This window comes from Alosa pseudoharengus, unplaced genomic scaffold (genome assembly GCF_046254945.1).
Source record: "Alosa pseudoharengus isolate Yale_2024_CS ecotype anadromous, Long Island Sound unplaced genomic scaffold, YU_APseudo_1.1 YU_APseudo_1.1_scf_19, whole genome shotgun sequence".
Taxonomy (NCBI): Eukaryota; Metazoa; Chordata; class Actinopteri; order Clupeiformes; family Clupeidae; genus Alosa; species Alosa pseudoharengus.
Window position 1 is genome coordinate 30,361,259 of NW_027468657.1, and position 25,215 is coordinate 30,386,473.

General features: G+C 40.6%; 4 protein-coding genes across 4 annotated transcripts; all 4 read right to left on the minus strand.

Annotated features, from left to right (window-relative positions):
- LOC143133216 (hatching enzyme 1.2-like) lies at nt 1-1,951 on the minus strand. Its single transcript, XM_076292982.1, has 8 exons — nt 1,883-1,951; nt 1,713-1,779; nt 1,470-1,610; nt 1,258-1,375; nt 665-843; nt 443-524; nt 179-303; nt 1-64 (listed from the first exon to the last, which is right to left on the minus strand). Coding segments are annotated over exons 1-8 (783 nt in total). The 3' UTR covers nt 1-62.
- A 5,171-nt stretch (nt 1,952-7,122) lies between these two features.
- LOC143133218 (hatching enzyme 1.2-like) lies at nt 7,123-9,073 on the minus strand. The gene is made up of 8 exons (XM_076292983.1): nt 9,005-9,073; nt 8,835-8,901; nt 8,592-8,732; nt 8,380-8,497; nt 7,787-7,965; nt 7,565-7,646; nt 7,301-7,425; nt 7,123-7,186 (listed from the first exon to the last, which is right to left on the minus strand). Coding segments are annotated over exons 1-8 (783 nt in total). The 3' UTR covers nt 7,123-7,184.
- Nucleotides 9,074-14,248: 5,175 nt separating this feature from the next.
- LOC143133219 (hatching enzyme 1.2-like) lies at nt 14,249-16,199 on the minus strand. Its single transcript, XM_076292984.1, has 8 exons — nt 16,131-16,199; nt 15,961-16,027; nt 15,718-15,858; nt 15,506-15,623; nt 14,913-15,091; nt 14,691-14,772; nt 14,427-14,551; nt 14,249-14,312 (listed from the first exon to the last, which is right to left on the minus strand). Coding segments are annotated over exons 1-8 (783 nt in total). The 3' UTR covers nt 14,249-14,310.
- Nucleotides 16,200-21,391: 5,192 nt separating this feature from the next.
- Nucleotides 21,392-23,342, minus strand: LOC143133220 (hatching enzyme 1.2-like). The gene is made up of 8 exons (XM_076292985.1): nt 23,274-23,342; nt 23,104-23,170; nt 22,861-23,001; nt 22,649-22,766; nt 22,056-22,234; nt 21,834-21,915; nt 21,570-21,694; nt 21,392-21,455 (listed from the first exon to the last, which is right to left on the minus strand). Coding segments are annotated over exons 1-8 (783 nt in total). The 3' UTR covers nt 21,392-21,453.
- Nucleotides 23,343-25,215: the final 1,873 nt, after the last annotated feature.

The following is a 25,215-nucleotide window of genomic DNA, read 5'->3' on the forward strand; positions in this document are numbered from 1 at the left end:
TCCAATCTCAGCTGTTACATCACGTGGTGGTTCCAGACTGGGACAGCATCAGTTTGAGCTTTTTCTGTTAGAAAGAAGAAGGAATGGTCAGAATTGAATTCTATTGCAGCAAGCAACCCATCATTTCAGCAATCCCAAAGTTACTAACACTCCATATTATACAGGAGGTCATACTCACAGCATCCATACAGTTTGTTGACCCTCAGGATGTCAGTGGTGGACATTCCCTGTCTCTGTCCAATTTGCACATTTGGGTTTGGAATTGGTGTGATTGTCGCCTTTCCATTGGTTGAGAAAGCAGTGCTATAGAAGAACATGACGGTCAGTGATTTTAAACATTTGAGGAGCAATATTTTTCAATATTTTTTTTTACATTTAGTAACACATAAGATAACACAGCTCTTGACAAATAATTCTTTTTAACTGGGTGCCATTTTCTTACCTCCCATAATGCATCACAGAAGAGTAGTCATATGGAGTGTTCAGGTTGTTGGTGGATTGTTTCTGAAAGTTGTAAACCATTTCTGCCAAGATATCGTGCTGGTTTTTAAAGCTATTCATCATTTTTCAATCAGTTTTGTCAACATGTTCTTGTCAACATGTCCAAACATAAAATGAACTCAAGACTGCAGTACATTCATGTGAAGAAGGAAATGCAGCTTACGTGAGTCAATATTTTCCCAGTTGATTATCACATACTGGTCTCTGTCACTCCTGTTCTGCTCATGGTGGAAGCCCAGAGCGTGAAGAAATTCATGCTGAATGATGCCGCTGTAAACACAACCGGACCTGTAGAGAGAGACCACCTGTTTGCCTCCTGTCCTGCCAAGGTCAGAATAGCACCTGAGAAAGATGGGAGGAAGAATGATAGAAACATTTACAATATGGCTCCATTCATTATTATTATATGAATTAATTATGATAAAAAAGACCATTGTCCTCATCACATCACAATTGATAGCATAAGCTAAGTTTGATTTTGTTCGTGTACACAAAAATATTCTTTGCAATCAGAATGTTTTAGCTAACATTATGTACATGTATTTTAGATGACTTTTCACACAATAATCAGCATTTCTTGTCTTTGTTGATATTGTTTAACAACAAAAAGGTGATAAAAGTTAAAAAGTGATACCAGTGTGATAATATGGGGTTGAAGTATAAAAGACAAAAGGACCTTTTCCAGGCAGGTAGGTGTGGCCATAGAATCGACCATAGAAGGAAAAGCATTTTCAGCACAGTGCTAAATGAACTCACCCATCCCTGTTCTCAACGCTGAGGTAGTCACCCTGGGTTGAGCGAGGAACAAACTGCACACAGGTTTTACTGCTGAAGGTAGCCAAGGCATTTTGAATTGTCATCACATCATTGGAAGCTGAAAACACAAATAATGGTTATAAATGCATAATGGATGTGCTTTAAAATATATGTACAGCATATTACAGAATACTACAAATAAGTTCACTTACAGAAATCAGGGCTCACTATGTAAGGCACCTCAACTTTTCCATTAGCAGACTTCTTCCATAGGCAGTCATTGTTCCAGCAAGTCATAGCATTTCTGGTTTTTGGCACCACAAGATCTCCCTCAATTAGAAATTCTCTGGAAGCTGAAAGATTAAATATCATTTGAAAGTTATTCATAGAGACTCTGTGAGTTTGTGCATACCCTCAACTTAACTGTCCATTTGTTTAAACAATGAGAAACAAACCATTGTTGGTAGCTAAAATCTGTTTGGTCAAATCCACACTGTGACGCTCCTCTAGGAAAATGTGATTCTCATCACCATCAGCCTACAGACAAAAAATGGTTTAAATGAAACAGGAGAATCCCACAGATAGCCTTTAGAAGTGGAGTTTTGAATATCACAGGTATTCTTACCATGAGAGGCAGAGCCTTGGACAGGCCAAGCAGCAGCACCAGAAGGGAGATGGAGGCTCTGAGGTCCATGTTGCTTCAGTGTGTGGAGATGCTGTGGACGGCTACTTCTCTGGAGCTCAGTGTTTGAGACCCATCTCACCTGAGCTTTTATACAGCCCTCCACAGGTGTGTCTGCAGGGGCATTTAAGCCTGCTTTCAGGGTCAGGTGTCTAATGGAAGCTCTTATGGGAGGACACCACCACTGCTCCCACAAATTCAACAACTGGACTAAGACAACATGTTATGCAGAGTGCTTAAGGATGTTTGGCTTGGTAGCTGGCATGTGGTCCTGGCATGGCTATTGACAAAACTGGGCAAGTGTTTGGAACAGGGATGGATTACTGCACGGGCCTACCGGGCCCAGGCCCAGGGGCCCAAGGGGTCAGGGGGCCCTGAAGCCCAAGCCTTTGCATGGAATCATTGCCTCAATATCAACAAATCAGGATGTAGGCTATGAATCTGATTGAATTTATTATTGGCAATCCCCAAAATGCACCAGAATACAGGAAATCACATCAAACAAATTAAAAAAATTCTGGGGGAGGGCTCCCCAAACCCCCCCTCCCACATATACGACAATTAGTGGGGGGCCCTTAATACATCTGGGCCCAGGGCCCCAAAAGTTCATAATCCGCCCATGGTTTGGAACTACCTCTACCAGCCTTATCATCTGTCGGGGCAATATTTTGTATAGTCAGAGAATACTGGTGAAACCCATGATGGGGTGACACAAACATGCATCTCTCCCTTGAGGGGCACTGGCCCCTCATTGAAAAGAATAAAAGCCTGGATCCTGATATTCCATCGTCCTGACTGAGTCTTAAGAGAAATATGGTAGTAAAAATATGCTATCAGTTGTAAGATTTACCCCACAGTAATCATAGTAAAAAAACAATTAAAAATAAGAACAATTATACAAACACCAATAAATAATACAGCATATCCTTTAAGAATCTTTTTAGAAATCATCAGTTTCTTTATGGAACTAAGGGAACAAGTGTACTTGAGTGGGCCAACACGGTTATCTCATACAGATACCATATTGGCCCGCGAAAAACAACCCTGAATATAAGACGACCACCCTTTTCAGGACTAATTTTGGAAATAACAAAAAAATAGAAGAAAATTACTTTTTAAATGCTAGTAATAACACATTGGATGAATTTATTAGGCTGTTGTTTTTAACATGAAAGTTGCTGTCAGTGTTTACAGCGATGTGTTTGACATGTTTAGATAAAGTTTCCACAGTAACTCTGTCCTGTTGAGCTCCTTGGCCCCCTCATTGCTGCTTGCAGTTATGTTTACATTTGTCTTTATAGTTATCGTTGGTACTGTGGATAGGCCTGAAACTGACAAATGTACCAGACGGCCCATCATGTTCTACCCCACAGTGGGCCTGTGTGGGATTCGCATGGGTAAGACCTTATGGGTCTACAGAGAAAACCCAAAATGGCTACAGTTTGGATTTGTATTACCCCGCTGAAAAACAGCACTGGGCCTGAGTGTAGCTGGAAAAGTTAGGTGATGAGGCTACAAAAGCATGCTTGGTCTCACACTGTAGATCCTTAACCCTCATCATGTATGTGTTTAAACTGAAATAAATGTATAAACAAAAATAGTATGTGTATAAATATGTAAAGATGTGTATTTAGTTGTTCAAATGCATATTTAGTTTTCATTTATTTACTTTTTTGTCCGTTCCCTCAGGGCAACATTATGCAGTTAAACCACTTTTGCTAAGGCATTATTCAAAAGCGTAGTTCTCCTGGACCCACCATCCTGTATGTTCCAGATTCCCCCCTGCGCCAACACACCTGATACAAATAATCAGCTTATTATCATGCAGCTGCAGCATTTGATAACCAGTTGTGAGAACATTGAGTGATGATGGTTATTATAGTTGAGAAATACAATGCACATGAATTTGCACAAAACGTGTGGGCATTGTGCTGTGTGTGTGTGTCTGGTGGTTGAAGTAAGCTGTGTGTGTGTGTGTGTGTGTGTGTGTGTGTGTGTGTGTTTGTTTGTTTGTGTGTGTCTGGCAGTGGTAGTAAGCTATTTGACATATTGTAATTGGGGGCTTAGCAGCGAAGCTGTGAAGGCACCCATTGAGTTACTAGCTTTTCCTATTATTAATATTATACATCCGACATTGCAGTCTATGGCAGCCCATAGAACGCCTGGCTGAAAAGTGCTGAAATTTGGCAGAAAGTTTCGGGACACTCCACTGATCACTCACGCTCATTTACGGATCTCTAAACCCAGTCGTCTAGCCCCAGCAACGGGTCAAAATTTGGCCGAAAATTTGACGATTTGGCCAATCCAATATGGCGATTAAACCGCCAAACAGGAAGTGAGCTAACATCTCTGTGACGCTTTGAGTTAACATAACAAAACTCGATACCATTAGTCAGGACACTGTCCCAATCACTCACAGCAATTTTTATGCATATACATTGAACACTCTAGCGCCACCACCAGTTCAACGCTGGACATGCGTTCATGCGCGTGATCCTTGACTCTTATTGACTCTCTGATTTTCACAATTGAGGTAGCGTCTGAATCCTTGGACCATCCCGAGTTCATCGACCCCTATTCCGTCACTTTCCGCCATATTGGACCTCCGCCATATTGGATTTAGTCCAAACTCTACGAAAAGTTTCAGCGGTTACAAATTTCATCCGATTTTCACGGAACTTGGCGGAGATGATCTTCAGATCAAGCCGCACATATGATACTTGTCAGATTTTTAAATTTCAAGTTTATTTGCCTGTGACAGCGAATCAAATATGGCGATGAAGCCGCCAAACAGGAAGTGAACTCTTATCTCAGCAAGGCTTTGATATATGAAGTCCAAACTTGGCAAGGGGACTTGTTAACTGATTGTGATGACACACTAGGAAATTGGAATTATTTGGCCTCTATAGGGGGCGCTGCAATACAGGAAGTGAGCTCCTATCTTAACAACGCTTTGATGTATGAAGTCCAAACTTGGTATAGGGACTTGGTACCTGATTGTGAGGACGCACTAGGAAATTGGCATCATTTGGCCTCTATAGGGGGCACTGCAATACAGGAAGTAAGCTTGTATCTCAGCAGCGCTTTGATGTATGAAGTCCAAACTTGGTATAGGGACTTGGTACCTGATTGTGAGGACGCACTAGGAAATTGGCATCATTTGGCCTCTATAGGGGGCACTGCAATACAGGAAGTGAGCTTGTATCTCAGCAGCGCTTTGATGTATGAAGTCCAAACTTGGGACAGGGACAAAGTAGCTGATTGTGAGGACATGCAAGGAAAGTGGTCTCATTTGGCCTCTAGGGGTGCTGTAATAAAGAAAGTGAGCTCCCGTCTCAGCAACTCGTTGGTGTATGAAGTCCAGGGACATGGTAGCTGATTGTGAGGACGCACAAGGATATTGGTGTAATTTGGCCTCTAGGGGCAGTGTAACAAAGTAAATGAGCTTATTTCTCAGCCATTCTTTATCCAATTGCAATCAAACTTGCTGTGAGTGCTTGCTCATGCCATGGGCTGCCATAGCCGTTCCTGCTATAGCGCACTGCTAAGCCCCCGCATTGCTGCTTGCAGCTATATTTGAATATTTTATTGTCATTTAAAGGATTGCCCTGACACTGAGCTTGTGCCTGTGGTTGAAGATGAAGAGGCTGATAACATAGATGAGGAGGATGTTCCACACTTGCCCCGTTGTTTGGTCAAATATACTGTACATAAGAGATGTTAAATTCAAACAAATCAACCTTTGTGGGCAAAAAACATAAAAACATCACCAACAGCTTTCAAGAACATTTTAGTGGGGTTATCAAGCAGGCACTTTCCTTTATGGGTGTTTCATTGAATTACTGTAGGCCCACAACACCTCCAGAACAGGTTCAACAGTGATACCTGGCATCTCAGACCCAGCACCCTCCACACTCATGATGTGTTCTCTACCAACAAATATCGACAAATTCATTGATTACTCCTCTTAATTGCTGTGGCCGAACAGCAACGTAACAAAAAAAATCGCAAGCCCTTGATGCGGGCACCGACAAATACCAACAAACTCATCAGTCAATCTTCTTCGTTGCTGTTGCCATTTATAATCCTAGCAACATATACAAACAAATAGCAGACCCTTGATGCGGGCATTCACAGATACCAATTTTATGATTGATATGTCAATATTGACCCCCAAGCTCTCTAAATGTCGGGCAAAATATTTTTTCTGCAAAAAAATAAAAATCATTCCATAGAGGGATAAGCATTTTAAATTATAGTTTTCTATGTAAACTGTAGTATAGCTGATGATTTCTAAAAGGATTCTGATAAGATACCGGGAATAATTATGGAAATAGAATTGTTGTGTGTTTGTGTTATGTTATGTTATGTTATGTTATGTTATGTTATGTTATGTTATGTTATGTTATAGATCAGTGTTTTTCAACCACTGTGCCGGGGCACACTAGTGTGCCGTGAGAGATCATCAGGTGTGCCGCAGAAAATTACCCAAATGTCACTCACTGGTCCAGAAATGCAACTGTTGCATCAAATAATTTATAACCACATGCTTTCATTGATTGTATGATTGCACTATTTGTGGTATGCAGGCATTGTACAATGGAGGCCCCATATCCAGTATGAATCATCACATATCCAGTTCATAACAACAATTAAATTAGATATAGTCACCTACAAATGAAACAGAGGGCACTTGTTTTATTGAGCAGGTCTTGCATAGAAGCCATAATAAGGCCATATCTGTGTATTATTTGAAATTTTAGGCTATGGTATGTTTATTTTTTCTTCACACAGGATGTTAGTGTGCCGTGGGACATTTTAAGTGTCAAAAGTGTGCCGTGGCACAAAAAAGGTTAAAAAACACTCGTATAGATAATATAATTGTATGGTGCATGAAAGTAGCAGAACAAAAGCAAAGTTTTTCCTGTTATTTTACTAATTGAATATTAATATGAGAGGAATAATACCCACAAAACATATCCGTCATCATCTAACAATATATGTTTTGTGATTTAAACTTTTTTTGTGATTGTGATGCTAAACTTCTGTTCTTTTGCCATGATACAAGAAAGCAGCAGGACAACAGCAGAATGAGTTCTTTTCAGTCATTTTATTTTCCAGTGATATCAACATGAGAGGAATAATGTTCACAATTAACAACCATCATGTAAGAACTTGTGCTCTCCAATCTCAGCTGTTACATCACGTGGTGGTTCCAGACTGGGACAGCATCAGTTTGAGCTTTTTCTGTTAGAAAGAAGAAGGAATGGTCAGAATTGAATTCTATTGCAGCAAGCAACCCATCATTTCAGCAATCCCAAAGTTACTAACACTCCATATTATACAGGAGGTCATACTCACAGCATCCATACAGTTTGTTGACCCTCAGGATGTCAGTGGTGGACATTCCCTGTCTCTGTCCAATTTGCACATTTGGGTTTGGAATTGGTGTGATTGTCGCCTTTCCATTGGTTGAGAAAGCAGTGCTATAGAAGAACATGACGGTCAGTGATTTTAAACATTTGAGGAGCAATATTTTTCAATATTTTTTTTTACATTTAGTAACACATAAGATAACACAGCTCTTGACAAATAATTCTTTTTAACTGGGTGCCATTTTCTTACCTCCCATAATGCATCACAGAAGAGTAGTCATATGGAGTGTTCAGGTTGTTGGTGGATTGTTTCTGAAAGTTGTAAACCATTTCTGCCAAGATATCGTGCTGGTTTTTAAAGCTATTCATCATTTTTCAATCAGTTTTGTCAACATGTTCTTGTCAACATGTCCAAACATAAAATGAACTCAAGACTGCAGTACATTCATGTGAAGAAGGAAATGCAGCTTACGTGAGTCAATATTTTCCCAGTTGATTATCACATACTGGTCTCTGTCACTCCTGTTCTGCTCATGGTGGAAGCCCAGAGCGTGAAGAAATTCATGCTGAATGATGCCGCTGTAAACACAACCGGACCTGTAGAGAGAGACCACCTGTTTGCCTCCTGTCCTGCCAAGGTCAGAATAGCACCTGAGAAAGATGGGAGGAAGAATGATAGAAACATTTACAATATGGCTCCATTCATTATTATTATATGAATTAATTATGATAAAAAAGACCATTGTCCTCATCACATCACAATTGATAGCATAAGCTAAGTTTGATTTTGTTCGTGTACACAAAAATATTCTTTGCAATCAGAATGTTTTAGCTAACATTATGTACATGTATTTTAGATGACTTTTCACACAATAATCAGCATTTCTTGTCTTTGTTGATATTGTTTAACAACAAAAAGGTGATAAAAGTTAAAAAGTGATACCAGTGTGATAATATGGGGTTGAAGTATAAAAGACAAAAGGACCTTTTCCAGGCAGGTAGGTGTGGCCATAGAATCGACCATAGAAGGAAAAGCATTTTCAGCACAGTGCTAAATGAACTCACCCATCCCTGTTCTCAACGCTGAGGTAGTCACCCTGGGTTGAGCGAGGAACAAACTGCACACAGGTTTTACTGCTGAAGGTAGCCAAGGCATTTTGAATTGTCATCACATCATTGGAAGCTGAAAACACAAATAATGGTTATAAATGCATAATGGATGTGCTTTAAAATATATGTACAGCATATTACAGAATACTACAAATAAGTTCACTTACAGAAATCAGGGCTCACTATGTAAGGCACCTCAACTTTTCCATTAGCAGACTTCTTCCATAGGCAGTCATTGTTCCAGCAAGTCATAGCATTTCTGGTTTTTGGCACCACAAGATCTCCCTCAATTAGAAATTCTCTGGAAGCTGAAAGATTAAATATCATTTGAAAGTTATTCATAGAGACTCTGTGAGTTTGTGCATACCCTCAACTTAACTGTCCATTTGTTTAAACAATGAGAAACAAACCATTGTTGGTAGCTAAAATCTGTTTGGTCAAATCCACACTGTGACGCTCCTCTAGGAAAATGTGATTCTCATCACCATCAGCCTACAGACAAAAAATGGTTTAAATGAAACAGGAGAATCCCACAGATAGCCTTTAGAAGTGGAGTTTTGAATATCACAGGTATTCTTACCATGAGAGGCAGAGCCTTGGACAGGCCAAGCAGCAGCACCAGAAGGGAGATGGAGGCTCTGAGGTCCATGTTGCTTCAGTGTGTGGAGATGCTGTGGACGGCTACTTCTCTGGAGCTCAGTGTTTGAGACCCATCTCACCTGAGCTTTTATACAGCCCTCCACAGGTGTGTCTGCAGGGGCATTTAAGCCTGCTTTCAGGGTCAGGTGTCTAATGGAAGCTCTTATGGGAGGACACCACCACTGCTCCCACAAATTCAACAACTGGACTAAGACAACATGTTATGCAGAGTGCTTAAGGATGTTTGGCTTGGTAGCTGGCATGTGGTCCTGGCATGGCTATTGACAAAACTGGGCAAGTGTTTGGAACAGGGATGGATTACTGCACGGGCCTACCGGGCCCAGGCCCAGGGGCCCAAGGGGTCAGGGGGCCCTGAAGCCCAAGCCTTTGCATGGAATCATTGCCTCAATATCAACAAATCAGGATGTAGGCTATGAATCTGATTGAATTTATTATTGGCAATCCCCAAAATGCACCAGAATACAGGAAATCACATCAAACAAATTAAAAAAATTCTGGGGGAGGGCTCCCCAAACCCCCCCTCCCACATATACGACAATTAGTGGGGGGCCCTTAATACATCTGGGCCCAGGGCCCCAAAAGTTCATAATCCGCCCATGGTTTGGAACTACCTCTACCAGCCTTATCATCTGTCGGGGCAATATTTTGTATAGTCAGAGAATACTGGTGAAACCCATGATGGGGTGACACAAACATGCATCTCTCCCTTGAGGGGCACTGGCCCCTCATTGAAAAGAATAAAAGCCTGGATCCTGATATTCCATCGTCCTGACTGAGTCTTAAGAGAAATATGGTAGTAAAAATATGCTATCAGTTGTAAGATTTACCCCACAGTAATCATAGTAAAAAAACAATTAAAAATAAGAACAATTATACAAACACCAATAAATAATACAGCATATCCTTTAAGAATCTTTTTAGAAATCATCAGTTTCTTTATGGAACTAAGGGAACAAGTGTACTTGAGTGGGCCAACACGGTTATCTCATACAGATACCATATTGGCCCGCGAAAAACAACCCTGAATATAAGACGACCACCCTTTTCAGGACTAATTTTGGAAATAACAAAAAAATAGAAGAAAATTACTTTTTAAATGCTAGTAATAACACATTGGATGAATTTATTAGGCTGTTGTTTTTAACATGAAAGTTGCTGTCAGTGTTTACAGCGATGTGTTTGACATGTTTAGATAAAGTTTCCACAGTAACTCTGTCCTGTTGAGCTCCTTGGCCCCCTCATTGCTGCTTGCAGTTATGTTTACATTTGTCTTTATAGTTATCGTTGGTACTGTGGATAGGCCTGAAACTGACAAATGTACCAGACGGCCCATCATGTTCTACCCCACAGTGGGCCTGTGTGGGATTCGCATGGGTAAGACCTTATGGGTCTACAGAGAAAACCCAAAATGGCTACAGTTTGGATTTGTATTACCCCGCTGAAAAACAGCACTGGGCCTGAGTGTAGCTGGAAAAGTTAGGTGATGAGGCTACAAAAGCATGCTTGGTCTCACACTGTAGATCCTTAACCCTCATCATGTATGTGTTTAAACTGAAATAAATGTATAAACAAAAATAGTATGTGTATAAATATGTAAAGATGTGTATTTAGTTGTTCAAATGCATATTTAGTTTTCATTTATTTACTTTTTTGTCCGTTCCCTCAGGGCAACATTATGCAGTTAAACCACTTTTGCTAAGGCATTATTCAAAAGCGTAGTTCTCCTGGACCCACCATCCTGTATGTTCCAGATTCCCCCCTGCGCCAACACACCTGATACAAATAATCAGCTTATTATCATGCAGCTGCAGCATTTGATAACCAGTTGTGAGAACATTGAGTGATGATGGTTATTATAGTTGAGAAATACAATGCACATGAATTTGCACAAAACGTGTGGGCATTGTGCTGTGTGTGTGTGTCTGGTGGTTGAAGTAAGCTGTGTGTGTGTGTGTGTGTGTGTGTGTGTGTGTGTGTGTGTGTTTGTTTGTTTGTGTGTGTCTGGCAGTGGTAGTAAGCTATTTGACATATTGTAATTGGGGGCTTAGCAGCGAAGCTGTGAAGGCACCCATTGAGTTACTAGCTTTTCCTATTATTAATATTATACATCCGACATTGCAGTCTATGGCAGCCCATAGAACGCCTGGCTGAAAAGTGCTGAAATTTGGCAGAAAGTTTCGGGACACTCCACTGATCACTCACGCTCATTTACGGATCTCTAAACCCAGTCGTCTAGCCCCAGCAACGGGTCAAAATTTGGCCGAAAATTTGACGATTTGGCCAATCCAATATGGCGATTAAACCGCCAAACAGGAAGTGAGCTAACATCTCTGTGACGCTTTGAGTTAACATAACAAAACTCGATACCATTAGTCAGGACACTGTCCCAATCACTCACAGCAATTTTTATGCATATACATTGAACACTCTAGCGCCACCACCAGTTCAACGCTGGACATGCGTTCATGCGCGTGATCCTTGACTCTTATTGACTCTCTGATTTTCACAATTGAGGTAGCGTCTGAATCCTTGGACCATCCCGAGTTCATCGACCCCTATTCCGTCACTTTCCGCCATATTGGACCTCCGCCATATTGGATTTAGTCCAAACTCTACGAAAAGTTTCAGCGGTTACAAATTTCATCCGATTTTCACGGAACTTGGCGGAGATGATCTTCAGATCAAGCCGCACATATGATACTTGTCAGATTTTTAAATTTCAAGTTTATTTGCCTGTGACAGCGAATCAAATATGGCGATGAAGCCGCCAAACAGGAAGTGAACTCTTATCTCAGCAAGGCTTTGATATATGAAGTCCAAACTTGGCAAGGGGACTTGTTAACTGATTGTGATGACACACTAGGAAATTGGAATTATTTGGCCTCTATAGGGGGCGCTGCAATACAGGAAGTGAGCTCCTATCTTAACAACGCTTTGATGTATGAAGTCCAAACTTGGTATAGGGACTTGGTACCTGATTGTGAGGACGCACTAGGAAATTGGCATCATTTGGCCTCTATAGGGGGCACTGCAATACAGGAAGTGAGCTTGTATCTCAGCAGCGCTTTGATGTATGAAGTCCAAACTTGGTATAGGGACTTGGTACCTGATTGTGAGGACGCACTAGGAAATTGGCATCATTTGGCCTCTATAGGGGGCACTGCAATACAGGAAGTGAGCTTGTATCTCAGCAGCGCTTTGATGTATGAAGTCCAAACTTGGGACAGGGACAAAGTAGCTGATTGTGAGGACATGCAAGGAAAGTGGTCTCATTTGGCCTCTAGGGGTGCTGTAATAAAGAAAGTGAGCTCCCGTCTCAGCAACTCGTTGGTGTATGAAGTCCAGGGACATGGTAGCTGATTGTGAGGACGCACAAGGATATTGGTGTAATTTGGCCTCTAGGGGCAGTGTAACAAAGTAAATGAGCTTATTTCTCAGCCATTCTTTATCCAATTGCAATCAAACTTGCTGTGAGTGCTTGCTCATGCCATGGGCTGCCATAGCCGTTCCTGCTATAGCGCACTGCTAAGCCCCCGCATTGCTGCTTGCAGCTATATTTGAATATTTTATTGTCATTTAAAGGATTGCCCTGACACTGAGCTTGTGCCTGTGGTTGAAGATGAAGAGGCTGATAACATAGATGAGGAGGATGTTCCACACTTGCCCCGTTGTTTGGTCAAATATACTGTACATAAGAGATGTTAAATTCAAACAAATCAACCTTTGTGGGCAAAAAACATAAAAACATCACCAACAGCTTTCAAGAACATTTTAGTGGGGTTATCAAGCAGGCACTTTCCTTTATGGGTGTTTCATTGAATTACTGTAGGCCCACAACACCTCCAGAACAGGTTCAACAGTGATACCTGGCATCTCAGACCCAGCACCCTCCACACTCATGATGTGTTCTCTACCAACAAATATCGACAAATTCATTGATTACTCCTCTTAATTGCTGTGGCCGAACAGCAACGTAACAAAAAAAATCGCAAGCCCTTGATGCGGGCACCGACAAATACCAACAAACTCATCAGTCAATCTTCTTCGTTGCTGTTGCCATTTATAATCCTAGCAACATATACAAACAAATAGCAGACCCTTGATGCGGGCATTCACAGATACCAATTTTATGATTGATATGTCAATATTGACCCCCAAGCTCTCTAAATGTCGGGCAAAATATTTTTTCTGCAAAAAAATAAAAATCATTCCATAGAGGGATAAGCATTTTAAATTATAGTTTTCTATGTAAACTGTAGTATAGCTGATGATTTCTAAAAGGATTCTGATAAGATACCGGGAATAATTATGGAAATAGAATTGTTGTGTGTTTGTGTTATGTTATGTTATGTTATGTTATGTTATGTTATGTTATGTTATGTTATGTTATAGATCAGTGTTTTTCAACCACTGTGCCGGGGCACACTAGTGTGCCGTGAGAGATCATCAGGTGTGCCGCAGAAAATTACCCAAATGTCACTCACTGGTCCAGAAATGCAACTGTTGCATCAAATAATTTATAACCACATGCTTTCATTGATTGTATGATTGCACTATTTGTGGTATGCAGGCATTGTACAATGGAGGCCCCATATCCAGTATGAATCATCACATATCCAGTTCATAACAACAATTAAATTAGATATAGTCACCTACAAATGAAACAGAGGGCACTTGTTTTATTGAGCAGGTCTTGCATAGAAGCCATAATAAGGCCATATCTGTGTATTATTTGAAATTTTAGGCTATGGTATGTTTATTTTTTCTTCACACAGGATGTTAGTGTGCCGTGGGACATTTTAAGTGTCAAAAGTGTGCCGTGGCACAAAAAAGGTTAAAAAACACTCGTATAGATAATATAATTGTATGGTGCATGAAAGTAGCAGAACAAAAGCAAAGTTTTTCCTGTTATTTTACTAATTGAATATTAATATGAGAGGAATAATACCCACAAAACATATCCGTCATCATCTAACAATATATGTTTTGTGATTTAAACTTTTTTTGTGATTGTGATGCTAAACTTCTGTTCTTTTGCCATGATACAAGAAAGCAGCAGGACAACAGCAGAATGAGTTCTTTTCAGTCATTTTATTTTCCAGTGATATCAACATGAGAGGAATAATGTTCACAATTAACAACCATCATGTAAGAACTTGTGCTCTCCAATCTCAGCTGTTACATCACGTGGTGGTTCCAGACTGGGACAGCATCAGTTTGAGCTTTTTCTGTTAGAAAGAAGAAGGAATGGTCAGAATTGAATTCTATTGCAGCAAGCAACCCATCATTTCAGCAATCCCAAAGTTACTAACACTCCATATTATACAGGAGGTCATACTCACAGCATCCATACAGTTTGTTGACCCTCAGGATGTCAGTGGTGGACATTCCCTGTCTCTGTCCAATTTGCACATTTGGGTTTGGAATTGGTGTGATTGTCGCCTTTCCATTGGTTGAGAAAGCAGTGCTATAGAAGAACATGACGGTCAGTGATTTTAAACATTTGAGGAGCAATATTTTTCAATATTTTTTTTTACATTTAGTAACACATAAGATAACACAGCTCTTGACAAATAATTCTTTTTAACTGGGTGCCATTTTCTTACCTCCCATAATGCATCACAGAAGAGTAGTCATATGGAGTGTTCAGGTTGTTGGTGGATTGTTTCTGAAAGTTGTAAACCATTTCTGCCAAGATATCGTGCTGGTTTTTAAAGCTATTCATCATTTTTCAATCAGTTTTGTCAACATGTTCTTGTCAACATGTCCAAACATAAAATGAACTCAAGACTGCAGTACATTCATGTGAAGAAGGAAATGCAGCTTACGTGAGTCAATATTTTCCCAGTTGATTATCACATACTGGTCTCTGTCACTCCTGTTCTGCTCATGGTGGAAGCCCAGAGCGTGAAGAAATTCATGCTGAATGATGCCGCTGTAAACACAACCGGACCTGTAGAGAGAGACCACCTGTTTGCCTCCTGTCCTGCCAAGGTCAGAATAGCACCTGAGAAAGATGGGAGGAAGAATGATAGAAACATTTACAATATGGCTCCATTCATTATTATTATATGAATTAATTATGATAAAAAAGACCATTGTCCTCATCACATCACAATTGATAGCATAAGCTAAGTTTGATTTTGTTCGTGTACACAAAAATATTCTTTGCAATCAGAATGTTTTAGCTAACATTATGTACATGTATTTTAGATGACTTTTCACACAATAATCAGCATTTCTTGTCTTTGTTGATATTGTTTAACAACAAAAAGGTGATAAAAGTTAAAAAGTGATACCAGTGTGATAATATGGGGTTGAAGTATAAAAGACAAAAGGACCTTTTCCAGGCAGGTAGGTGTGGCCATAGAATCGACCATAGAAGGAAAAGCATTTTCAGCACAGTGCTAAATGAACTCACCCATCCCTGTTCTCAACGCTGAGGTAGTCACCCTGGGTTGAGCGAGGAACAAACTGCACACAGGTTTTACTGCTGAAGGTAGCCAAGGCATTTTGAATTGTCATCACATCATTGGAAGCTGAAAACACAAATAATGGTTATAAATGCATAATGGATGTGCTTTAAAATATATGTACAGCATATTACAGAATACTACAAATAAGTTCACTTACAGAAATCAGGGCTCACTATGTAAGGCACCTCAACTTTTCCATTAGCAGACTTCTTCCATAGGCAGTCATTGTTCCAGCAAGTCATAGCATTTCTGGTTTTTGGCACCACAAGATCTCCCTCAATTAGAAATTCTCTGGAAGCTGAAAGATTAAATATCATTTGAAAGTTATTCATAGAGACTCTGTGAGTTTGTGCATACCCTCAACTTAACTGTCCATTTGTTTAAACAATGAGAAACAAACCATTGTTGGTAGCTAAAATCTGTTTGGTCAAATCCACACTGTGACGCTCCTCTAGGAAAATGTGATTCTCATCACCATCAGCCTACAGACAAAAAATGGTTTAAATGAAACAGGAGAATCCCACAGATAGCCTTTAGAAGTGGAGTTTTGAATATCACAGGTATTCTTACCATGAGAGGCAGAGCCTTGGACAGGCCAAGCAGCAGCACCAGAAGGGAGATGGAGGCTCTGAGGTCCATGTTGCTTCAGTGTGTGGAGATGCTGTGGACGGCTACTTCTCTGGAGCTCAGTGTTTGAGACCCATCTCACCTGAGCTTTTATACAGCCCTCCACAGGTGTGTCTGCAGGGGCATTTAAGCCTGCTTTCAGGGTCAGGTGTCTAATGGAAGCTCTTATGGGAGGACACCACCACTGCTCCCACAAATTCAACAACTGGACTAAGACAACATGTTATGCAGAGTGCTTAAGGATGTTTGGCTTGGTAGCTGGCATGTGGTCCTGGCATGGCTATTGACAAAACTGGGCAAGTGTTTGGAACAGGGATGGATTACTGCACGGGCCTACCGGGCCCAGGCCCAGGGGCCCAAGGGGTCAGGGGGCCCTGAAGCCCAAGCCTTTGCATGGAATCATTGCCTCAATATCAACAAATCAGGATGTAGGCTATGAATCTGATTGAATTTATTATTGGCAATCCCCAAAATGCACCAGAATACAGGAAATCACATCAAACAAATTAAAAAAATTCTGGGGGAGGGCTCCCCAAACCCCCCCTCCCACATATACGACAATTAGTGGGGGGCCCTTAATACATCTGGGCCCAGGGCCCCAAAAGTTCATAATCCGCCCATGGTTTGGAACTACCTCTACCAGCCTTATCATCTGTCGGGGCAATATTTTGTATAGTCAGAGAATACTGGTGAAACCCATGATGGGGTGACACAAACATGCATCTCTCCCTTGAGGGGCACTGGCCCCTCATTGAAAAGAATAAAAGCCTGGATCCTGATATTCCATCGTCCTGACTGAGTCTTAAGAGAAATATGGTAGTAAAAATATGCTATCAGTTGTAAGATTTACCCCACAGTAATCATAGTAAAAAAACAATTAAAAATAAGAACAATTATACAAACACCAATAAATAATACAGCATATCCTTTAAGAATCTTTTTAGAAATCATCAGTTTCTTTATGGAACTAAGGGAACAAGTGTACTTGAGTGGGCCAACACGGTTATCTCATACAGATACCATATTGGCCCGCGAAAAACAACCCTGAATATAAGACGACCACCCTTTTCAGGACTAATTTTGGAAATAACAAAAAAATAGAAGAAAATTACTTTTTAAATGCTAGTAATAACACATTGGATGAATTTATTAGGCTGTTGTTTTTAACATGAAAGTTGCTGTCAGTGTTTACAGCGATGTGTTTGACATGTTTAGATAAAGTTTCCACAGTAACTCTGTCCTGTTGAGCTCCTTGGCCCCCTCATTGCTGCTTGCAGTTATGTTTACATTTGTCTTTATAGTTATCGTTGGTACTGTGGATAGGCCTGAAACTGACAAATGTACCAGACGGCCCATCATGTTCTACCCCACAGTGGGCCTGTGTGGGATTCGCATGGGTAAGACCTTATGGGTCTACAGAGAAAACCCAAAATGGCTACAGTTTGGATTTGTATTACCCCGCTGAAAAACAGCACTGGGCCTGAGTGTAGCTGGAAAAGTTAGGTGATGAGGCTACAAAAGCATGCTTGGTCTCACACTGTAGATCCTTAACCCTCATCATGTATGTGTTTAAACTGAAATAAATGTATAAACAAAAATAGTATGTGTATAAATATGTAAAGATGTGTATTTAGTTGTTCAAATGCATATTTAGTTTTCATTTATTTACTTTTTTGTCCGTTCCCTCAGGGCAACATTATGCAGTTAAACCACTTTTGCTAAGGCATTATTCAAAAGCGTAGTTCTCCTGGACCCACCATCCTGTATGTTCCAGATTCCCCCCTGCGCCAACACACCTGATACAAATAATCAGCTTATTATCATGCAGCTGCAGCATTTGATAACCAGTTGTGAGAACATTGAGTGATGATGGTTATTATAGTTGAGAAATACAATGCACATGAATTTGCACAAAACGTGTGGGCATTGTGCTGTGTGTGTGTGTCTGGTGGTTGAAGTAAGCTGTGTGTGTGTGTGTGTGTGTGTGTGTGTGTGTGTGTGTGTGTGTGTGTGTGTGTGTGTGTTTGTTTGTTTGTGTGTGTCTGGCAGTGGTAGTAAGCTATTTGACATATTGTAATTGGGGGCTTAGCAGCGAAGCTGTGAAGGCACCCATTGAGTTACTAGCTTTTCCTATTATTAATATTATACATCCGACATTGCAGTCTATGGCAGCCCATAGAACGCCTGGCTGAAAAGTGCTGAAATTTGGCAGAAAGTTTCGGGACACTCCACTGATCGATCACTCACGCTCATTTACGGATCTCTAAACCCAGTCGTCTAGCCCCACCAACGGGTCAAAATTTGGCCGAAAATTTGACGATTTGGCCAATCCAATATGGCGATTAAACCGCCAAACAGGAAGTGAGCTAACATCTCTGTGACGCTTTGAGTTAACATAACAAAACTCGATACCATTAGTCAGGACACTGTCCCAATCACTCACAGCAATTTTTATGCATATACATTGAACACTCTAGCGCCACCACCAGTTCAACGCTGGACATGCGTTCATGCGCGTGATCCTTGACTCTTATTGACTCTCTGATTTTCACAATTGAGGTAGCGTCTGAATCCTTGGACCATCCCGAGTTCATCGACCCCTATTCCGTCACTTTCCGCCATATTGGACCTCCGCCATATTGGATTTAGTCCAAACTCTACGAAAAGTTTCAGCGGTTACAAATTTCATCCGATTTTCACGGAACTTGGCGGAGATGATCTTCAGATCAAGCCGCACATATGATACTTGTCAGATTTTTAAATTTCAAGTTTATTTGCCTGTGACAGCGAATCAAATATGGCGATGAAGCCGCCAAACAGGAAGTGAACTCTTATCTCAGCAAGGCTTTGATATATGAAGTCCAAACTTGGCAAGGGGACTTGTTAACTGATTGTGATGACACACTAGGAAATTGGAATTATTTGGCCTCTATAGGGGGCGCTGCAATACAGGAAGTGAGCTCCTATCTTAACAACGCTTTGATGTATGAAGTCCAAACTTGGTATAGGGACTTGGTACCTGATTGTGAGGACGCACTAGGAAATTGGCATCATTTGGCCTCTATAGGGGGCACTGCAATACAGGAAGTGAGCTTGTATCTCAGCAGCGCTTTGATGTATGAAGTCCAAACTTGGTATAGGGACTTGGTACCTGATTGTGAGGACGCACTAGGAAATTGGCATCATTTGGCCTCTATAGGGGGCACTGCAATACAGGAAGTGAGCTTGTATCTCAGCAGCGCTTTGATGTATGAAGTCCAAACTTGGGACAGGGACAAAGTAGCTGATTGTGAGGACATGCAAGGAAAGTGGTCTCATTTGGCCTCTAGGGGTGCTGTAATAAAGAAAGTGAGCTCCCGTCTCAGCAACTCGTTGGTGTATGAAGTCCAGGGACATGGTAGCTGATTGTGAGGACGCACAAGGATATTGGTGTAATTTGGCCTCTAGGGGCAGTGTAACAAAGTAAATGAGCTTATTTCTCAGCCATTCTTTATCCAATTGCAATCAAACTTGCTGTGAGTGCTTGCTCATGCCATGGGCTGCCATAGCCGTTCCTGCTATAGCGCACTGCTAAGCCCCCGCATTGCTGCTTGCAGCTATATTTGAATATTTTATTGTCATTTAAAGGATTGCCCTGACACTGAGCTTGTGCCTGTGGTTGAAGATGAAGAGGCTGATAACATAGATGAGGAGGATGTTCCACACTTGCCCCGTTGTTTGGTCAAATATACTGTACATAAGAGATGTTAAATTCAAACAAATCAACCTTTGTGGGCAAAAAACATAAAAACATCACCAACAGCTTTCAAGAACATTTTAGTGGGGTTATCAAGCAGGCACTTTCCTTTATGGGTGTTTCATTGAATTACTGTAGGCCCACAACACCTCCAGAACAGGTTCAACAGTGATACCTGGCATCTCAGACCCAGCACCCTCCACACTCATGATGTGTTCTCTACCAACAAATATCGACAAATTCATTGATTACTCCTCTTAATTGCTGTGGCCGAACAGCAACGTAACAAAAAAAATCGCAAGCCCTTGATGCGGGCACCGACAAATACCAACAAACTCATCAGTCAATCTTCTTCGTTGCTGTTGCCATTTATAATCCTAGCAACATATACAAACAAATAGCAGACCCTTGATGCGGGCATTCACAGATACCAATTTTATGATTGATATGTCAATATTGACCCCCAAGCTCTCTAAATGTCGGGCAAAATATTTTTTCTGCAAAAAAATAAAAATCATTCCATAGAGGGATAAGCATTTTAAATTATAGTTTTCTATGTAAACTGTAGTATAGCTGATGATTTCTAAAAGGATTCTGATAAGATACCGGGAATAATTATGGAAATAGAATTGTTGTGTGTTTGTGTTATGTTATGTTATGTTATGTTATGTTATGTTATGTTATGTTATGTTATAGATCAGTGTTTTTCAACCACTGTGCCGGGGCACACTAGTGTGCCGTGAGAGATCATCAGGTGTGCCGCAGAAAATTACCCAAATGTCACTCACTGGTCCAGAAATGCAACTGTTGCATCAAATAATTTATAACCACATGCTTTCATTGATTGTATGATTGCACTATTTGTGGTATGCAGGCATTGTACAATGGAGGCCCCATATCCAGTATGAATCATCACATATCCAGTTCATAACAACAATTAAATTAGATATAGTCACCTACAAATGAAACAGAGGGCACTTGTTTTATTGAGCAGGTCTTGCATAGAAGCCATAATAAGGCCATATCTGTGTATTATTTGACATTTTAGGCTATGGTATGTTTATTTTTTCTTCACACAGGATGTTAGTGTGCCGTGGGACATTTTAAGTGTCAAAAGTGTGCCGTGGCACAAAAAAGGTTAAAAAACACTCGTATAGATAATATAATTGTATGGTGCATGAAAGTAGCAGAACAAAAGCAGAGTTTTTCCTGTTATTTTACTAATTGAATATTAATATGAGAGGAATAATACCCACAAAACATATCCGTCATCATCTAACAATATATGTTTTGTGATTTAAACTTTTTTTGTGATTGTGATGCTAAACTTCTGTTCTTTTGCCATGATACAAGAAAGCAGCAGGACAACAGCAGAATGAGTTCTTTTCAGTCATTTTATTTTCCAGTGATATCAACATGAGAGGAATAATGTTCACAATTAACAACCATCATGTAAGAACTTGTGCTCTCCAATCTCAGCTGTTACATCACGTGGTGGTTCCAGACTGGGACAGCATCAGTTTGAGCTTTTTCTGTTAGAAAGAAGAAGGAATGGTCAGAATTTAATTCTATTGCAGCAAGCAACCCATCATTTCAGCAATCCCAAAGTTACTAACACTCCATATTATACAGGAGGTCATACTCACAGCATCCATACAGTTTGTTGACCCTCAGGATGTCAGTGGTGGACATTCCCTGTCTCTGTCCAATTTGCACATTTGGGTTTGGAATTGGTGTGATTGTCGCCTTTCCATTGGTTGAGAAAGCAGTGCTATAGAAGAACATGACGGTCAGTGATTTTAAACATTTGAGGAGCAATATTTTTCAATATTTTTTTTTACATTTAGTAACACATAAGATAACACAGCTCTTGACAAATAATTCTTTTTAACTGGGTGCCATTTTCTTACCTCCCATAATGCATCACAGAAGAGTAGTCATATGGAGTGTTCAGGTTGTTGGTGGATTGTTTCTGAAAGTTGTAAACCATTTCTGCCAAGATATCGTGCTGGTTTTTAAAGCTATTCATCATTTTTCAATCAGTTTTGTCAACATGTTCTTGTCAACATGTCCAAACATAAAATGAACTCAAGACTGCAGTACATTCATGTGAAGAAGGAAATGCAGCTTACGTGAGTCAATATTTTCCCAGTTGATTATCACATACTGGTCTCTGTCACTCCTGTTCTGCTCATGGTGGAAGCCCAGAGCGTGAAGAAATTCATGCTGAATGATGCCGCTGTAAACACAACCGGACCTGTAGAGAGAGACCACCTGTTTGCCTCCTGTCCTGCCAAGGTCAGAGTAGCACCTGAGAAAGATGGGAGGAAGAATGATAGAAACATTTACAATATGGCTCTATTCATTATTATTATATGAATTAATTATGATAAAAAAGACCATGGTCCTCATCACATCACAATTGATAGCATAAGCTAAGTTTGATTTTGTTCGTGTACACAAAAATATTCTTTGCAATCAGAATGTTTTAGCTAACATTATGTACATGTATTTTAGATGACTTTTCACACAATAATCAGCATTTCTTGTCTTTGTTGATATTGTTTAACAACAAAAAGGTGATAAAAGTTAAAAAGTGATACCAGTGTGATAATATGGGGTTGAAGTATAAAAGACAAAAGGACCTTTTCCAGGCAGGTAGGTGTGGCCATAGAATCGACCATAGAAGGAAAAGCATTTTCAGCACAGTGCTAAATGAACTCACCCATCCCTGTTCTCAACGCTGAGGTAGTCACCCTGGGTTGAGCGAGGAACAAACTGCACACAGGTTTTACTGCTGAAGGTAGCCAAGGCATTTTGAATTGTCATCACATCATTGGAAGCTGAAAACACAAATAATGGTTATAAATGCATAATGGATGTGCTTTAAAATATATGTACAGCATATTACAGAATACTACAAATAAGTTCACTTACAGAAATCAGGGCTCACTATGTAAGGCACCTCAACTTTTCCATTAGCAGACTTCTTCCATAGGCAGTCATTGTTCCAGCAAGTCATAGCATTTCTGGTTTTTGGCACCACAAGATCTCCCTCAATTAGAAATTCTCTGGAAGCTGAAAGATTAAATATCATTTGAAAGTTATTCATAGAGACTCTGTGAGTTTGTGCATACCCTCAACTTAACTGTCCATTTGTTTAAACAATGAGAAACAAACCATTGTTGGTAGCTAAAATCTGTTTGGTCAAATCCACACTGTGACGCTCCTCTAGGAAAATGTGATTCTCATCACCATCAGCCTACAGACAAAAAATGGTTTAAATGAAACAGGAGAATCCCACAGATAGCCTTTAGAAGTGGAGTTTTGAATATCACAGGTATTCTTACCATGAGAGGCAGAGCCTTGGACAGGCCAAGCAGCAGCACCAGAAGGGAGATGGAGGCTCTGAGGTCCATGTTGCTTCAGTGTGTGGAGATGCTGTGGACGGCTACTTCTCTGGAGCTCAGTGTTTGAGACCCATCTCACCTGAGCTTTTATACAGCCCTCCACAGGTGTGTTTGCAGGGGCATTTAAGCCTGCTTTCAGGGTCAGGTGTCTAATGGAAGCTCTTATGGGAGGACACCACCACTGCTCCCACAAATTCAACAACTGGACTAAGACAACATGTTATGCAGAGTGCTTAAGGATGTTTGGCTTGGTAGCTGGCATGTGGTCCTGGCATGGCTATTGACAAAACTGGGCAAGTGTTTGGAACAGGGATGGATTACTGCACGGGCCTACCGGGCCCAGGCCCAGGGGCCCAAGGGGTCAGGGGGCCCTGAAGCCCAAGCCTTTGCATGGAATCATTGCCTCAATATCAACAAATCAGGATGTAGGCTATGAATCTGATTGAATTTATTATTGGCAATCCCCAAAATGCACCAGAATACAGGAAATCACATCAAACAAATTAAAAAAATTCTGGGGGAGGGCTCCCCAAACCCCCCCTCCCACATATACGACAATTAGTGGGGGGCCCTTAATACATCTGGGCCCAGGGCCCCAAAAGTTCATAATCCGCCCATGGTTTGGAACTACCTCTACCAGCCTTATCATCTGTCGGGGCAATATTTTGTATAGTCAGAGAATACTGGTGAAACCCATGATGGGGTGACACAAACATGCATCTCTCCCTTGAGGGGCACTGGCCCCTCATTGAAAAGAATAAAAGCCTGGATCCTGATATTCCATCGTCCTGACTGAGTCTTAAGAGAAATATGGTAGTAAAAATATGCTATCAGTTGTAAGATTTACCCCACAGTAATCATAGTAAAAAAACAATTAAAAATAAGAACAATTATACAAACACCAATAAATAATACAGCATATCCTTTAAGAATCTTTTTAGAAATCATCAGTTTCTTTATGGAACTAAGGGAACAAGTGTACTTGAGTGGGCCAACACGGTTATCTCATACAGATACCATATTGGCCCGCGAAAAACAACCCTGAATATAAGACGACCACCCTTTTCAGGACTAATTTTGGAAATAACAAAAAAATAGAAGAAAATTACTTTTTAAATGCTAGTAATAACACATTGGATGAATTTATTAGGCTGTTGTTTTTAACATGAAAGTTGCTGTCAGTGTTTACAGCGATGTGTTTGACATGTTTAGATAAAGTTTCCACAGTAACTCTGTCCTGTTGAGCTCCTTGGCCCCCTCATTGCTGCTTGCAGTTATGTTTACATTTGTCTTTATAGTTATCGTTGGTACTGTGGATAGGCCTGAAACTGACAAATGTACCAGACGGCCCATCATGTTCTACCCCACAGTGGGCCTGTGTGGGATTCGCATGGGTAAGACCTTATGGGTCTACAGAGAAAACCCAAAATGGCTACAGTTTGGATTTGTATTACCCCGCTGAAAAACAGCACTGGGCCTGAGTGTAGCTGGAAAAGTTAGGTGATGAGGCTACAAAAGCATGCTTGGTCTCACACTGTAGATCCTTAACCCTCATCATGTATGTGTTTAAACTGAAATAAATGTATAAACAAAAATAGTATGTGTATAAATATGTAAAGATGTGTATTTAGTTGTTCAAATGCATATTTAGTTTTCATTTATTTACTTTTTTGTCCGTTCCCTCAGGGCAACATTATGCAGTTAAACCACTTTTGCTAAGGCATTATTCAAAAGCGTAGTTCTCCTGGACCCACCATCCTGTATGTTCCAGATTCCCCCCTGCGCCAACACACCTGATACAAATAATCAGCTTATTATCATGCAGCTGCAGCATTTGATAACCAGTTGTGAGAACATTGAGTGATGATGGTTATTATAGTTG